This window comes from Tiliqua scincoides, chromosome 2 (assembly GCF_035046505.1).
Source record: "Tiliqua scincoides isolate rTilSci1 chromosome 2, rTilSci1.hap2, whole genome shotgun sequence".
NCBI lineage: Eukaryota > Metazoa > Chordata > Lepidosauria > Squamata > Scincidae > Tiliqua > Tiliqua scincoides.
This window is the reverse complement of record NC_089822.1, coordinates 238,051,405-238,069,123: the sequence shown is the minus strand read 5'-3', so window position 1 is coordinate 238,069,123 and position 17,719 is coordinate 238,051,405. Positions and strand designations below refer to the sequence as shown.

At 41.6% G+C, this 17,719-nt stretch overlaps 1 protein-coding gene across 1 annotated transcript in view; it reads right to left on the bottom strand.

Moving 5' to 3' along the window:
• The window catches only part of FRMD4B (FERM domain containing 4B), a 168,610-nt gene that overhangs the window by 59,728 nt on the left and 91,163 nt on the right, over positions 1-17,719 (bottom strand). Inside the window, exons 8-11 of the mRNA XM_066616285.1 lie at positions 7,967-8,050; positions 6,609-6,674; positions 2,816-2,873; positions 798-884 (exon numbers count right to left, since the gene is read on the bottom strand). Coding sequence (XP_066472382.1) covers positions 798-884; positions 2,816-2,873; positions 6,609-6,674; positions 7,967-8,050 — 295 coding nt within the window. The remainder of the gene's footprint in view (positions 1-797; positions 885-2,815; positions 2,874-6,608; positions 6,675-7,966; positions 8,051-17,719) is intronic.

Sequence of the window (17,719 nt, the reverse complement as noted above, 5' to 3'; positions counted from 1 at the left end):
TATGATGAATGGCTTTATGTTCAGTGATAACTTGGAAAGGACGATAAAACTACCATATGAATGATTTTCAAAGTTACCATCAGCAAACAAGTCCAACAACACATTGCCGCTCCTTTCATTTTCTCATTACATTGCACCAATAAGGAAACACCACTTATAAAAAAAAAAAAAAACCCTTCCATCTCTCTTCCAAAATTCCCACAACCACTTTACATACGCATCTGAATGGAGATTCCAAAGGGGACATGCTAGTTCAGTGTTTTTCAATCACTGGGTCATGACACCAATGGGGTCACAAAGCCTCAGCTGGGGCATTGCAGCAACCTTTCAAAGCCTGCGTAAGAGAGGGCTTCAATGATTGTAGGGCCTTATCAAAACTGAGTTTTTGATATAATCCTGCATTGTCTCTTCCCGCTGTCTTGCCCAGCAGCTCCTAACGCTGGCCATGCTCAAGTTGCTACTTCACAGAGTTGATGTGATGACACAAAAGTAGGGGAAATGGGGTGGGCAGGATTGGGGGAAGATCCAATCGGGTCCCGGGAGTGGCTGGTGTCAGTGGTGGGTCCCCAGACTCATTCATTCATGGCATGAAAAAGGTTGAAGACCACTGTGCTAGTGTACTATTATTACTGCCAGCACTGAGTTGAGTTCACTTATCTGAATGAGGAGGAACAATCTTTTCCCAAAAGAGATAATTCATTAGATTATTAGTATTATTTTTTAACTGAACAATTACTTCACATTCATTTTATCATGCTGCTTCAACTTATATGTGTTTAAAACAGAGATGGACTTACCTTTCTAGGTTTGACTTTATCTTGTAAATCGTACTGACCGATTCCTTTATAACTGATCCCAAGCCACCATGGGATGCCTTGCTTATCCTGCAGGACAAAAGTGGGCAAATGTTGAGGCCTAGTTAAAAACTGCAGAGTTGGTATAACATTTAACTGCCTCACTTTGCAACAAGTATCTGCAGGTTAGGGAGGCTAAAGCAGCTCTTTGTTAGCACACCTGCAGCCAGCAGAGCAAGGATTATTGTTTAAAAGTGGTCTGCCATTCCTTTCCCAGCTGGAAGATGCTGTGCAAACAGGCAGAAAAACAGTGGGGAAGGGAAGCTGCATTCTTTGAATTGGTGGCCACAGGAGGGGCATGTGGAGGAACGTTTGTGGGCCGTAAAAAACAAACTAGGATAGAAGCGGGATGTGACTAAAGTTCAGCTGCACTGGGCCACTGTAGAAGGGAAACAGAGGGCTATACGTTTAACCTTTCATAAATGACTATGTGCAATAAAGAGGCAGAAAAGACACAAAGAAAGGAAGCAAGTAAAAAGGTAGCTTTTTACTGTGTCTGCTTCTTCTCTTGGTGATATTGTGGTAGTTGTCAAGTTTTACAGAGTTCTACAAACAAGAAAATAATGCAACATAGTATTGTGTAACAATTTAGAGTGTTCAAATACTATTAGTATAATTTTACTATTGCAGGTGGGGGGGACTGAAGCTGGGAGACAGTGGTTTGCCTAAATTTATGCCAGTGGTCAGACTCAATCTAGACACTCCTAGCTCAGAGCACAGGCTGCAATCCAACCTACACTTACCTGGAAGTAAGCCCCTTTGATTATAATGGACTTATAGTAGTAGACATGCATAGGCTTGTCTGAGGCCCTGAGTCTATTAGCCACTAGCTTACTGTTGTAATTCCTGTGTATCTTTTTACAGCTGCATGGTGAAAGCATAACAGTGCTGGCAGAAGAGCTCTGTGAATGCTGAAACCAGGAAGAACCGATGATATAAAGTATAAATAGTGTAGGTATAATCTGAAAAACTAACAGAACAATGCTGCATCTGTTTAAGCTCTGGAGAACTGTCAGGGTGAATGATTCTGTGAATGATTACATCCTGCTAAGGATCCAAAGTCCAACTAATTGATTTTCAGATCCTACATATACCCACAAAATACATATAAGTACATTATTAGCAGGGGCTTTTAGTGCTTCTGTCTACCAACTTTTACTGGGCTGAGCTTAACTTACTGCCACTATACTGTGGACAAACATGCCAGTCACACACTTTATGCTGACTTGCCTAGAGCTTTCCAGTTCTAAGTATTCAGCAATTCAGAAACCATATTTAGAAGAGAAGCTCTTACGCAGTCCCCACAAATGTATCATTACAAAATATTGTATCTCTTTAGTGTGCTTGCCTCAAAATGTTTAAAAAATTAAACACACAAAGAGCTTGAGGACAAAAGTTAGCATGAATGGATCTCCTAAAGTCTTTTGCGCAAAGTAGTTCTGGTATGGGGGTCGCAATTTGGACTAGGGTTAATATGTGGGATTACCCGTTGTCCATATGCTTGCATTTTTTCATTGCAAATCAATCACCCTCAGGCCACTATTCAAATGGAGGAGAAAACAGCAGATACAATGTGGATGGTCCACTGTGAACAGCAAGCCCAGGTGGGCTGAATTTGCATTATGGAGGGTTCGAGCACCATGACAGAGCTCATGCTTTGCATACAGAAGGACCCAGGTGCAATTCCTGACATAGGGTTAAGAATGACTCTTGTCTGAAACCCTGGACAGCTGCTGCCAGCCAGTGGACCAATGGTCTGACTGGTTAGCTTCCCATGATTCAAACAATCAGTATACATGTTGAAGGAGAACGGGTTAATCCCCTCCCTTATCTCCTTGTTTCAAATTCCCTTCACCCCATGGTAGGTCTCTGCAGAAGAAAAAGATCCAACTGCAAATCTTTCACATCACATAATTGCACATAATAAACAAGATATTCAAAGTAATCTTCAGGTCACTAACCTTTACTCCGTAATAATGGACTCCATAAGTAGGCAGAGCTTCAACCACTTTCATGTACCTATGGAAAGATTTACAGGTAAATGGACTGGTTATTTTAGAAAATCTTTTGTTAAACACGCATTCTCAAAGTGATGACTTTAGAGCAGGGGTGTCCAAAGTTTTTGGCAGGAGGGCCACATCAGCTCTCTGACACTGTGTCAGGGGCTGGAGGAAAAAGAATTAATTTACATTTAAAATTTGAATAAATTTACTTATGTTTACATAAATGTATATATTAAAGATGAACTTATATGAATGAATGAAGGTCTTACAATAGCTCAAGGCCTATAAAAGGCCTTGCACAAAGCAAGGCTGGCCTTTCCTTTGCTGCCGCTACTGCATCATAGATATGAAACAGCAAGCAGTGGAGGGAGCCCTCATCCCACAGCTCATGCAAGAGGTCAAACAGTCGCCCTCACGCTGAGAGCAGTTGCGACAGGCCAGTGTGGGCTCCAGCAAATCTCCGGAGGGCCAGAGGTTCATTGGAGACTAGGGGCTCCCCGAGGGCCGCATTGGGAGTCCTCGAGGGCCGCAAGTGGCCCCAGGGCCGGGGTTTGGGCACCCCTGCTTTAGAGTAATATTTAAGTTGGCTTTAAGCAGCAGCAGAGGATTTTTAGGTTTCATATTTTCAGAATGGATCAGTCAACAACTTCATACACAGATGTTCAAAAATAGGAGTTCAAACAGCAACAAGTTGCATGGTCAACATTTCAAAAGAGCTCAGTAAAAGGACATTATGTATTCTTTTATTTAAAAATTCTTTTATTTAAAAATATTTTATTTATTTTTATTTAAAAAAAATCAGCAACTCAAGCTATTATCTGCGCGGTGAAGTTTGCCAGGTACTCACCCTGTTTGACTTGCCTAAATAACAGCTGAATTCCATTAAAAATTTGGCTCCAACTGTAGTGGCTGAGTGCTCTACAGTGTAGGTTTGAACTATTTTCCAACTTTAGCTCTAAGGCATGTTATGTTCTACTGAACACACTCCCATTGTAAATGTAGCTGACCTACTTCATGGTTATATGACAGAAATTTGAATAGTAAAGGAGATATAACATCAGAGAAAACCAACCAGGAAATGAGATCTGACCAGCAAAGTATCCATTCATATTTGTCAGATGTCTACACAGATTTTGGATCAGTTTCTGGTTATGGTCCAGGTACCAAAATACAACGTTGGTTCAAGACTTCCTGCTACCTGAGGTGACATACTAAAAGTCCCCCCCACCCCCTCAGAACCTAGTGATCTGCCAGTTTCTGCTCCTTCCACTTCCTGGATTTGAAAAAGAAGAGGGGGGCAGAGGAGATGTCTAGCCCACTTAACTCCTCTTTCCACATTTCCTGTTCTGTTCTGCATGCCCTTTGGCATTTCCAATCTAGGGAGTGGCAGGGCAGTTAAGGTGAGTGCCCTTCCCCCGAGGAGACCTCCGGTAGCCATTCTGGCACTGCTGCATTCAGCGGCGCTGCTGAGCATACAATTGGGATGCCTGGATTTGGGGGCTTGCTTTGAAGCCCTTTTCCCCTTTGTACCCTGCCTTTAATCAGGAGATTCGCTCAGTCTTGACACCCTTGCCCTGTAACCACTGCAAAGCACTGCATTCAAATTCAGCAGATACATAAGAAACATAAGAACAGCCCCACTGGATCAAGCCATAGGCACATCTAGTCCAGCTTCCTGTATCTCACAGCGGCCCCACCAAATGCCCCAGGGAGCACACCTGATAACAAGAGACCTGCATCCTGCTGCCCTCCCTTGCATCTGACATAGCCCATTTCTAAAATCAGGAGGTGGCACATACACATCATGGCTTGTAACCCTTAATGGATTTTTCCTCCAGAAACTTGTCCAATCCCCTTTTAAAGGCATCCAGGCCAGATGCCATCACCACATCCTATGGCAAGGAGTTCCACAGACCAACTTCACGCTGAGTAAAGAAATATTTTCTTTTGTCTGGTCTAACTCTCCCAACACTCAATTTTAGTGGATGTCCCCTGGTTCTGGTGTTATGTGAGAGTGTAAAGAGCATCTCTCTATCCACTTTATTCTTCCCCTGCATAATTTTGTATGTCTCAATCATGTCCCCCCTCAGGTGTCTTTTCTAGGCTGAAGAGGCCCAAAACGCCATAGCCTTTCCTCAAAGGGAAGGTGCCCCAGCCCAGTAATCATCTTAGTCGCTCTCTTTTGCACCTTTTTCATTTCCACTATGTCTTTTTTGAGATGTGGCAACCAGAACTGGACACAATACTCCAGGTAGGGCCTTACCATCGATTTGTACAACGGCATTATAATATTAGCTATTTTGTTCTTGATACCTTTTCTAATGATTCCAAGCACAGAATTGGCCTTCTTTACTGCCGCCGCACATTGAGTCGACACTTTCATTGAGCTGTCCACCACCACCCTAAGATCTCTCTCCTGATCTGTCACAGACAGTTCAAAACCCATTAGCCTATATGTGAAGTTTTGATTTTTTGCCCCAATGTGCATGACTTTACACTTAACTTACATTGAAACGCATTTGCCAACATTTACAGATCAGTAAACTTGCTCTGCAGTGCAACCTCGCCACTGGTTCACAGATCAGTGCCAGAGGAAGGGGAGTGCCGGTAAAAAAATTTAAATATAACATTTAAATAAATCAATTAGAGATGGAACTTAGATGAGTGAATAAAAGAATGAATGGGCTCATTCATTCAACCTCTCCAGCCCTCAGAACACCCTCCAGACACAATTAGTTCTGGTCAAGTTCGGTTGAGCGGGGCCAGAGGTTTCAGGGGACAAGAGGTTGGCCACGGGCTGGAAAGAGGCTTGCTGTGTACCGCATCGGCCCCTGGGCCGGGGTTTGGAGACCCCTGATCTACACAATAAAGTCTATTTTGCTGCACTTTTCACCCTTTTCCTTTCCTGCTGAGCCATTAACTGTGCGAATGGCCATTACACAAAATCTGCACAAAAATTAGTTTCCCTCCATGTGCGCATATTTAAAAGCATACCTGGTAACAAGGGGAATCTGAAGCACATGTCCCATGATGAACCGAAGAAAGCAGGCACCATTACAACTCTGCAGTGCCAAAATCCAAACTGCCACACATTTGTTAATGGTGCATTTTTTGGTCACAGACCTCACTAAGCTCTCTACACTTTGATTTCCAAACTAAACTATCAAGTGTATTTCTATGAAGCAGATATTGAATGTAGATTTGAATGCAGGTTATGAAAAATGATTTGTAGAGTAAGTATAAACCAATTAAAGAAAATAATTGCATATTATGCTTCAGAAGACCAAAGATCATGGGCAGGAAAGTAGTGGAATATGAGAACATAAAAGTAAGGCTATGAAGGACTTTGAAAGAAGAGTCAGGAATTTGTGCTGGATCTAGTGCAGGGAACACATATCTTCTACATTATGCAATGAACCAAGGATAATGTCAAAATAACAAGCTTTTAGTAAGGCCCATTCTGCCACTCCATCTCTCTCCAAAATATTAATAGTTACATAATGTTTTTCAACATAATGTAGTTCACAAAGTGGTTTACATAGAAAAATATATCAGTAAATGATTCCTGGTTCCCAAAAAGACTCGCAGTCTTAAAAGAGGTGTAGAAGAGACACCAGCAACAGCCACTGGAAAGGACATCATGCTGGAGTAAAGAAGGACAGTTGCTCTCTCCCTGCTAAATATAAGAGGGCAGCATTTCAAAAGGTGCCTCTTTGCTCAGATAGCAGGAAATAGCCAAGTAAACACTTACTCAACAATGGCTTGTCCTCTGGTCAGCCCCTTATTTTGTATGTAATGTTCAATGACTCGGTCCTCACTGTGGAACAAACAAAATGGTTCATTAAGGGAGATATTATTTTACACTAAAGAATGTTGTGGGTGTTTTAAAACATTTTAAAACAGATACTAACCAAATCAACACAGCTTATCTGAAATTTGCCTATTGTGTATGGAACTACTGATGTATTATATTTCTACCTCATCCTTCTTCAAGGGAGCTCAAGGCCCCTCTTTTTGGAATAAATCTGCATGGTACGTTGAAGATTAGGACAGGACTGTTCACATGATATGTTTTACCAGGGTACTGGATGTCTGTACCCAAATATATATTTCCATATGAATTACTGTACCTAGGTTCATTTTTACAGGCCAGCAATTCAAGTACAATGCAAGAAGATTAAGGGAAAGTGTAAATAACTGTTTCGAGGTATGAAGATATACCAAATTGCAGCTTAATATGTGAACATCCCCAAAGTGACAGCCTCAAGGCCACCCAGTACGCTTGCGGCTGTAGGGATCCAGGTCTCCTTGGTCCACATCCAATATTCAAGGAATGTGCCATTGCAAATTATCTCCTAATAATATCTATTCTGAAGCTTGAATACATGAAGAATTAACTTGGAAGCAAAGATTATCATATATTTTATCTCTCACACACATTCACACAGCCCCCCCCCCCATTTTATCAATTTCAGCTAAAAGCCAAGATGAACATTGCCACAAGAAATCTTGGAGAAAACCCTGATATCCATGCTGACTATGTCTGCAAGCATTTGCTAGTAGTTTCTAGCATTCATTCAGGGCCCCAACTGGATTTTCAGGCTGCCATTTACAAACAATTTACTACTGTGAATGTCAATTTCTCTAATTTTCACACAATTAGAATTATTCTTAAATGCATATACTTACACTTAAATACAGTAAACAGATTCATATTTATGTATAGCCTCCTAAACTTTGGCACTATTTACATTCAGAGTTTGGGATTAAACACATTTACATTATTTATTCAACAGCTTTTCAAACAAATAAGAATTGGAAGGTACGTTTAACTGTCTCATTAAAATATTTACATGTGTATGTTAGTTGGGTGTGAGAGTAAGGGTGCTGTGGTATATAGCGTTTTGACCTGGGGCTGAAAAAATCTCAATATAAACTTTCACTCAGCTGTAAATTTCACTGGATGACCTTGGGCAAGCCACAGTCTCACAAGGATAACTTACTTCATAGGGCTGTTGTGAGGACAACCTCGGGGTGTGTGTGTGATTATGGACACGGGCCTAAGAGGCTTGGAGAAGAGGCAGGATACAAACATTAGATGTGTCTTACCAATAGGCCAGTGATGGGTGCTCCTGGAGCGTCTTAGTAGGAAAGACAGGCAAGTTCTTTAGATCTTTTCTTGCATTTTCATCACTTAAAATACAAAAGAAAGGTAGAGTGTTTCAATCTTGAAATCACAGAAGTGGCTATCAGCTTTAGCAAAAAGTGTTGAGTTTTACCCACTCGAAAGCATGTTCATTCACACTATACACACCCACTCGAAAGCATGTTCATTCACACTATACATTCACACAGCTGTCATAGCAATATAACTCTATAGCCTTTCTTGCCTAACAAGTCAGAAGAAAAGGAATTCACCTATTCTACTGTTCTGATTAGAAACACAGTGCTATTGATGAAGGCCAGATTCTAAAGAAAAACAAATGATAACATTCAGTGTCCACTAAACCTTTACAATTGAAGAAGTTTTGATGAGTGATACATTCTGGTCCAATTACCTGATAAAGTTTATCAAATCCCCCACCCCAAAGCAACGTGAAAAATGGATGTCAAAGATCCTAAGCAAATTGTATTCAACTTTTAAACAACAACTAATCAGGGCATCCCAATTATTCCCGTTTAGGGGATAGAAAAAAGGAACAGCTAAAGGGGAAGAAGAAGAAAAATTGTTTTTCAAAATTATAACTTTCCCAAGATCTAGGGATTGGATAGAAATCTATTATTTTCTGAAGATCAAAAAGCACATGTGGCTGTTGGCAAGGACAATGTGGGTAATGTTTTTAAACACCTGTTTATTTGTTTAATTTAGCCAATCAGTTTCTGCAATATTTCCAAAAGCATCCGCAGAGATCGGAACAAGAACCAACATGACTTCAGCATCAAGAATGCACTGGGCTGACTGATTCATTAACATATGCCCCATTTCTCAATGAATCAAGCTGCACAAGTCATACAAGGTGTTCAGTTCTAGTTCAAAATGAGGTTGCAAAGCACACTACATCCTTAAATAATTTAGTATATGGGAAAATTACACCTCAGTCCCAAACCTCTTGTCGTGTATATATCTGCTCTCCATAAAGCATAGCCTAAGAATGCAACAGTAAGCAGCATTAAGCATTAAGCAGCATCCAAATTTTTTTACTAAAAAACTCCAGCTGATAGAGGAGCCTCTTTTGTTGAACTGGAAGATTCAACATCAAAAATATTTCTCCATAACTTAGAATACATTATTTTTACATTTAGATACAACACATTGGAATATTGAGAATATCTGTGACTAGTTAAGGCTCAAAATATTCTAATTTTCACCTAGGCCAAGAAAATTACACCTACTAATTTTAGAAACTTTAAAATTTTTATCATGGATTAAGGACTGGATGGTCTGAAAATTCCACAACTGTGGGTAGCCTCAGCAGCAATTGACTGAAAGTTTTGGAATTAAACTTTCAGCCAACTGCTGTTGAGAAGAACCAAAACAATTGGAACAAGTACACTGGCCCTCCTTATACTGAGAAGAATGTTGCAAAGGAGGCTTATCATGAAAGTCTCTAGTCCAGTGGTTCTCACATTTTTAGCACTGGGACCCATTTTTTAGAATGAGAATCTGTCAGGACCCACCAGAAGTGACGTCATGATCAGAAGTGACATCATCAAGCAGGAAAATTTTTAACAATCCTAGGCTTCAATCCTACCCACATTTACCCAGGAGTAAGTCCCATTTACTAGCATTGTTAAAAGTATAAACAGAGTAGCCTCTTAAAAGTATAGATCTGTAACATTTCCCCAAATGCAGTCACATGCCATGGTAGCACCAAGTCTAATATATTAAAAATAATATATTGAAATGAATGGGGACCCACCTGAAATTGGCTCACTACCCACCTAGTGGGTCCTGACCCACAGTTTGAGGAACACTGCTCTAGTCTGAAGGTGCCTCCTCCTTGCCCTGACAGCCTCAGAGAAGTCTGAATTTAAAACCCAGCTTACATGAGAGAGAAGCAATAAGGTTGGACAATCAGAAGAAAAGCAGGGTTAATTAGATAGTGACAGCCTAGGCCACCTAGAAATCTTTAAATGAATGATTTAATGCAAATAAGGGTTCAATCCTATCCAACTTTCCAGCACTGATGCAGCCATGCCAATGGGCCATGCATTATATCCTGAAGTAGGGGGACAACTGCAGAGGCCTCTTCAAGGTAAGGGAATGTTTGTTCCCTTACTGTGGTCTGCACTGATGCTACATAGGTGCTGGAAAGTTGGATAGGTCTGAGTCTTCAAATGCATGCTTTCTTTTTTTTCTTGGAGGGGCCTAGCCCCATTTGCCCTTATGGAGGAACCTCCACCAACAAACAGACGAACAGCAAAACCAAAAGGTAACACCTATGTGTGAGTCTCTTAATAATGTCTTTTCCAAGCCTGTGTGATTTAGATCTTCCTTGTGGGAGAAGGCAGATGGAGGTGGAGGCATGACAACCAGCAATGCTAGAAAATTGTACCGTGGGGCCTTGGTACCCGCGAGTGATCCATTCTCTGACTCTTCACTGATACAGAAAATTGCAGATAATCAAATCTGTGATTTTCTGCCCTTTTCTCACTCTGAAGGGGGCCAGAGCTGTGCTCCCAAGGTTGTGCTGGCTCTAATCCAGGCTCTAGTGGCATCTGCAGGTCTCAGAGTGGCCTGAAGAAGTCTCTGAAAGCCGGAAACTGGTTTGCTTTTGAAAACCAGAAGTAGCTTTCAGATGATTCTGCTGGTCATTCTGAGGTCTGCGGCAGCCACTAGAGCCTGGATCAGAGCTGGCACAATCCTGGATGAGATACCAACACAAAGGTAAGCAGTTAGTAAACAAGAGTAAATCCCTGGTTTCCAAACTTTTTCAACTGGTGGCTTCCTTCACCTATTCGGCCATTGGCTGCGGCTCCCCATTAGGGCTTCAATCTTATACATTATAAAGAGCAGTGGGGTTTTTGTGAGGATGCCATGGCTCCCCTGGTTGGTTTCTGAGGCTTCCTGGGGAGACACAGGTCACAGTTGAGGAACCACTGCCCTACACCAACAATGGACTGTCGTATATGCACTTCGTATATGTGCTAAGCAACACACCTCTGTATAATAAAATATTATGCAACATGAATGAACGTACGTATAGGAAAATAATTTTTACCCAAGCCATACCACGAAAGTATTATGCTATGTACTGCAGGAGGCTTTGTACTGAAAGTGGCAAGAGAACATACAGTATTTAGGGCTCCATCCCTTCTTGTAGCAGCGAGTAACGAAGTGCTTCATGGACTGTTCCTAATTAGCAAGTCACATGTCTGGCTCCAGCAGACAGTATGAAGAGATCACACACAGACTGACTTTTTTTTTTCCTTCTCTATTGCAGATATTTACAACTCGAATATTTACAAAGAACGTTTGAAAACCAAGGGGTTATAACTTTTGTAAAAAAGCAACCAATGGTCAAACAATCTCATTCAAAGTCAATATGGAATACTGACAACTTGCAAGAATGACCTCAGGGTATCAGGCGCACTCTCCCATGCATCAGGGAGGAAACGCTTCTCTCTACCTGGGGATTTATTGTCAAGCGAGTGGGGATTATTCACGGTCTGTATGATGCTAGAAGAACCCCATAAGGCTCTACAAGCAGCAGGCTTGTTATTGCTAAAATTCATGGGTTCTTCCTCTTTGCACAAAAGTCAGATTAGCCAAATTAGTCCTGGTTCTTTTGTGCAGCAGCAAAACTGAAAGCTTGTTATCATAGTCCTATGTGCTGATTACAAAGACACCTCAGACGACAAAGAAAAATAAGGCATATGTACACTGGCAGAGAGTTGGCAAAACTTCAAGGGAAAGTGGCATTAGAGTGCAAGCACTATTCTTACTGTGCCTGCTGTGCACAATCAGTCTAGTCACAGAAGCGCATAGGCAGGAGAAAACAGGGAAAAAAATTAGAAATAGTGGAGTAAAACTGTATACAACAGAATATCTGCAATGTGCTATGAACTGTATGGACTATGTGAATATTATGTGAAAACTATAATAATTTCTGGCTCTGTCAATTGAAGAGTTGGACTGGGCATGTACAGAAAAACCGGAAGTGACTTTCTTTTGACCTAAACAGCCATTCTGAGACTGCAGAGGCTGCAGCTCAGAAGAGCCTCCGGGCGTTGCGCAGGGGGGCCCCCTGCATCCGCAGATAATTGAAACTGAGGATATGGGATCTGTGGATACAGGACCCCCTGTACTAAGTAGGTTATATTGGTGGTATAATGTCAGGAGATGCGGCCACAGTCATCACAATTAGGTGTTAGAAAATGGTTTTATTTTTCACAGATTTTGGGGTGCAGTGTTTTTAAAAACAAAAAACAAAAATGAGACGTGCAAAAAGCAGTGTTATATGTTTTCATTTTATTATCATTTTTTTTAAAAAATCGCACCTCTATTCATTGTCTCCTACAGGCCTCCTGAATTCTACTCTTCTTCATCACTGCACTCAGTTAAATTCTGTAAATATGAATGGGCTTTATCCAGGTCATCTATTAGTACAGCAACCAACTTAGCATTGCAGATATTCATTAACCAATTAACTAATCTCAAAATACAAAGGACACAATCTTGCCAAATGGGAGTACTTCTAAATTGTATTGATTTCAATGAATGAGTTAAAGGTCTGGGTTTAAATCTTTCTACATCAATTAGACTTGGAAAAGTGATTAATCTGGATTGGAGTGTTCCTATCCTTTACTGATCTAAATCACTGTTTGCTCTCCAAACATATTTACACACACTGATTGAATTGACTGTCTTCTACACAGATAACTGAAATCTATTTCTATAAAACAGACATAAACTTACTCCAGAGACTGCAAATGCTCCTTTAACTAATCTGCTACAAGGTCAAATGTTTTTGAAGAAAAGTGGAATTATCTTAAAAGTAGATAATATTTTGAAACTAGTTATACCTATTCCTAAAGTGCACTATTATTAATTGCTTAAAAAGAATTTGTCACTTGCAATGCATATTGTCTGGCCTGCACAACTACCCTGTAAGGTGGATCACTATTCTTTGCATCTTATATACGAAGAGCTGAGAATGCGGACAGTGCTTTGCTTAAGGCCAACAACGACCATATGAAATAGCAAGGATTTGAATCCAGATTGCTCTAATCCTTGGACACTTGTCTCACAAACCAATGGGGCTGTTGAGATTTGTAAATCTGCAACAAAGGAAACAGAATTGCCATCCACCAAGAGATGCATCGCATTTTTACATCCATTAGTATTTCGCAAATGAACCGCATTGGTGAGTGAAAGCTTATGCCACAGTAAATCTGTTAAGTCTTTAAGGGGCCTCAAGTCTCTTGTGCGTGTCCACTGCTGGTAGACATTCTTGGTGTTGAGCAATACAGAATATTTAATACTTATTTTGCAGGGCTATACAGCTGAAAAACAAAAACTCTGCTCAACTGAAAACGAAATGTAATTACGGTTTTAGATTGTGCCTGTGAGAGTAAATTAAAAACCTCTACAAACAGGCATCTATCCTGAATGTGGTGACAATTCCTGGAGCACAGCTCAAACATTAAAACCTCAATTGGTTTTAGACTCTTAGGAACATAAAACAATTTCTGCTGCAACTCCATCTAAAATAAAGCATGGGCACACACTTGGTAAAAACAATGATGAATTTGGCCTATAGTGCCATACACTTCACTCATACTGCTAGCTAATCTTATCATACATATAGAACATAAGACCTTACAACCTCATGCATCAACCTGACAGCTTTAAGGAGTTACCCTAGATACTGCTTTCCACTGCACACCATCAAAAAAGCATTGTTTTTTCAGAATCCAAAGCACTACACAGTCTCAGAGCCCCAGACAGTGACATTCACCAGGAATCTCAACCCCATTGCTGCAACTGAAGCTGTAGCTTGGCAAAGGAAGGGGCTTACCATGAAAGAGGAGAGGAAGCCCAAGGAGAACACCCATATATCCTCCATCCATCCTGCTCCCTCTCTAACTCCCAAGAAAAGAGATGGGTGTAAAGGGCATACATGAACTCATGATAAAAAAAAAAAATTCAACTTCCCTGGTTCACTGCAATTAGGATAATAGAAAACTGATCTTGTACTGGCTAAACTGTCCTTTTCCTCAAAAGTCCTTTACATCACTGTATGCCAAAAAAACAGGATGCAAGGTAAACTTGTATTCTTCAGAAAGGAAAGCCCTGTTGGCCATGAACCCACCAACTCCCATGCATCGCAAAAAACAATGATGAGTAGCTCAGCCACCTTGGTTGGCGAATGTCAAGCACTCCACTCCATTTGTTAATGCGAGTGGTCAAAACACTCATGACACATTCATCCTGTCAGAGCTGACGCATACAGCAAACAGGGGCAACAGACATCACAGTAATGCAATTCCTGTATTGGATTAATGAGTATTTTCTTAACGGTAACAGTACCTCCTCAACAGATAAATTCCAAATGTAGACACCAAGGGGGCTACTAAATGGGTGCACACCTATAGAGGCTGGAGCAAGGCTGCTGACTGGAAGCGCTTTCGCAACTGTACCCATTATCAAGCACTTATTCTCCATGAGAATACAGAAAATCGCAGATAATCAAATCCACTATTTTCTTCCCACCTACACTGAGACTGTGACCAGAGTCTTGCTCCAGTCATGTCCTGAGCCCTTCTGAGCCTTGGAGAGGACATGCGTCACTGTGCATAGCCTCTCTGAGGCTCAGAAGGGCTCCCAGACGTGGCCAGAACGAGGTTCTGGTTGCGTCTGGGAGATCAGCAGGAGGGAATCCTTGGGTCCAGAATCTGAGGTAAGATGGATCCACAGATAAAGAGGCCCCACTTGTATCTGTTTAACACAAGGTTCAGTCTCCATCTTCTTCACCTGGAAGATTTCAGACAGCAGCACAGCTGGGAAAAATCAGCTGCCAGGTTAGATAGGCCTGCATTACATGGGTCTCAACGGTACAGGGTTGCTCTTTACAGCCTGCCCAAGATGCCCAATACTCCGTAATCTGCCGGTGACTCCACAGACTGCACTGCTTTTAAAAAAGCCAAGTCAGTTTTATGAGAAGAAATGCGCCAAACAGGTGTTTCACCATAGCACAGCTCTGGCTGTTTTTAAATTAGAGCAGCTGCTTTCCTTTGAACAGCTTTCCAATGTTTTTCCCCTGGTAACATACATAAATCGTTATCATTGCAATCCTCTCTGCGAGTCTGCAATGTGATATGACTACAAGTAGTTAGCATTTATTCAGCACCAACTAACTGCATTCTGTACAAGGAGCAGAAGGAGGAAAAGATATACTCCTTCCATTTGATGTACAAGTTCCTGACTTTACAATTAAGTCACAACATCAGCGTCTGTCTTCGGGATATATTTTTCAACAAACTCTTTCCTCTTACAAACTGTGTTTATCGCCCAAACAATGATAACCCACCCTCTACTTCCTCACGCTTGTCAGCTATCAGGAATTCATTACGTTTTTTGTGTTCTGCTACACCAGACAGTAGTTATCTTTGCAGCCCATGGGCTATAATGGAAATCCAATGCGTCAGCTATTTAAAGAAATGGGAAGCCCTCCTGGCAGCAATTTAATTAACTTTCAGGGAGTACGCATGGCTAGCTCTGAGCTCTGGAAAAAAAAGTACTATAAGAAAATGGAATCTGAGATCATTTATCAGAAAATAAACTTTTAAAGAGGTAACAGACTCTCAAGATCAACTATATGCAATACACACAGCACAATCCCTAAACATTCCTAGTCAGACCTAAGTTCCAATGAGTTAATTGGACTAAGACTTGCCCATCTATGAAGATGACTTAGGCCAGGGGTGTCAAACTCGTTTCATACAGAGGGCCGAATGGCATTCACGATGCCTGCTGAGGGCCGGAAGGGATGTCATTAGGCAAAAAGTAATGTCATTAAACAGGTCATAACCAAAAATAAGAACTTCTCACTTAGAAATTCATTAGCTGCAAATGACAGAAGAGAAAACACACAAATCTTTATCATGTTTCAAGATATGGGAGAGCCCAATTTTCATGCAGGCTGCCCTTTCAGCAGCAGTAACACCTCAGCACTGCTCAGCAGCTGAGAGCCTGAGGGCCAGATAAAAAGCTTCCGCGGGCCGCATCTGGCCCCCGGGCCTTATGTTTGACATCCCTGACTTAGGCAATTGCCTTGGACAGCACTCTGGCACAGGCACCCACTGCCTGCCTGCCTGCCTGCCTGTACTCCTCTACCAACTCCCTACATTCAAAGAGGAGTAGGGGAATGGACCTAAAATGCAAGTGTGGAGGAGAGGAACTTGAAACTTTGCAGGGATGGCTGGCAATACCAGCCCATCCTACCTGGTGCAGTGCAGCCTTGGTCATAATGTCTAAAATGAGAATGGATTGGGTGCATTGCTGGATAGTTTTTCATTTACTTTTATGTTAACCGTATGCAGGGAACACAAGCATATGCACAAGTGTACATGGTGCTGGGTGATCACCAGAAGAACATAGCCCCAGGCCAGTAATGTGATGCTGATTCTAGAACTGATGGCAAGAGGCTCCAGATCTACAGGTCAAGAGGAAGGTCATACTTTTAATCATCAGAGCAATCGTTGCTGCACCCCACTCTGTTACGTTCACTTGGATAGTCTTGCCTGCTCTGAAAATCCTTATGCAGGCACAACTTGGTGGTTTCGCAAGTTTGACCTTGTGACACAAGTCATCTTCTAGGAGCCTCCTGACCCAGAAAACAAGTTGTTAGCAAAACAAAAGCATCTCCAACCTCCTTCCTTACCAACCCCATGGCTAGACTCCGTCAAGGAGGCATAACCAACCTCCTGAGATAGTTAATGCACCCTCAACCAGATGAAGAAACAAAAGAAGCACCCATTTAGAACTGGGGAAAAGCTACCAAGGACCATCAGCTAACAAAGAAAGGTCCCTTCATGAGTTCACCCCACAAAAAGCTCCCATAGGTATGAGTGAAAAATATATTAAAAACTGGGTCACTAGAGCCTTGGGGTACATTGCTTTCATCTTGCCTCGTTGTCACTGTGCACTGGCCCACTGGTACTATGTGAATCCATCCCCATTTCAGCTGCAATCCAAGGACCACTGTGCCCAACTGGCACTAAGGATCAGCAACCCTTGCTTCCCTCCCCTTTCCAGTCTCTCTTCCCACTTCTCTTTCCAATGCAACCCAAGCTGCTGTGCTAGTGCTGGCTGGTCAGGCATCCTTGTGGGCCACTTTGCAGCACAACCATTCTTCCCAGGAAAGCAGCTCTAGTTCTCTTTCTCTGCTTCCCTCCTTGGACTTACTAAGGATACTGACTAGTACAAGGCTGGCCAAACTGCGGCTTGCAAGTCACATGTGGCTCTGACATAAAACGTGCGACTCTCACAAATATGGTGCCTGAGTTCCTTTCTGTATTACAATTGATATAAAAAGGTAAATAAAAACTTTTCAAGCTGTATGTTTACCAGGTATAAACAGAGTTCACTGGATAAAAAATGAAAGTTTAATGTTCATTGTGAATAAATATAAAAATTTAAATGCTTCTTAAACATTGTGGCTCTCAAACACCTGTAGTTTATGTTGCTCTTATGTTAAATAAGTTTGACATGGTCTAGTATTTAAGAGTTAGCTTCAAAGCCCTCTTTCTGCCCTAGTACCCTGCTTTAATCATGAGATTCGCACAGACCTTACACCCTTAGGGTCTACAGGGTGTAGATCTACCCTGTAGATCCAGCAGACTGGTAACCTTGCTCTT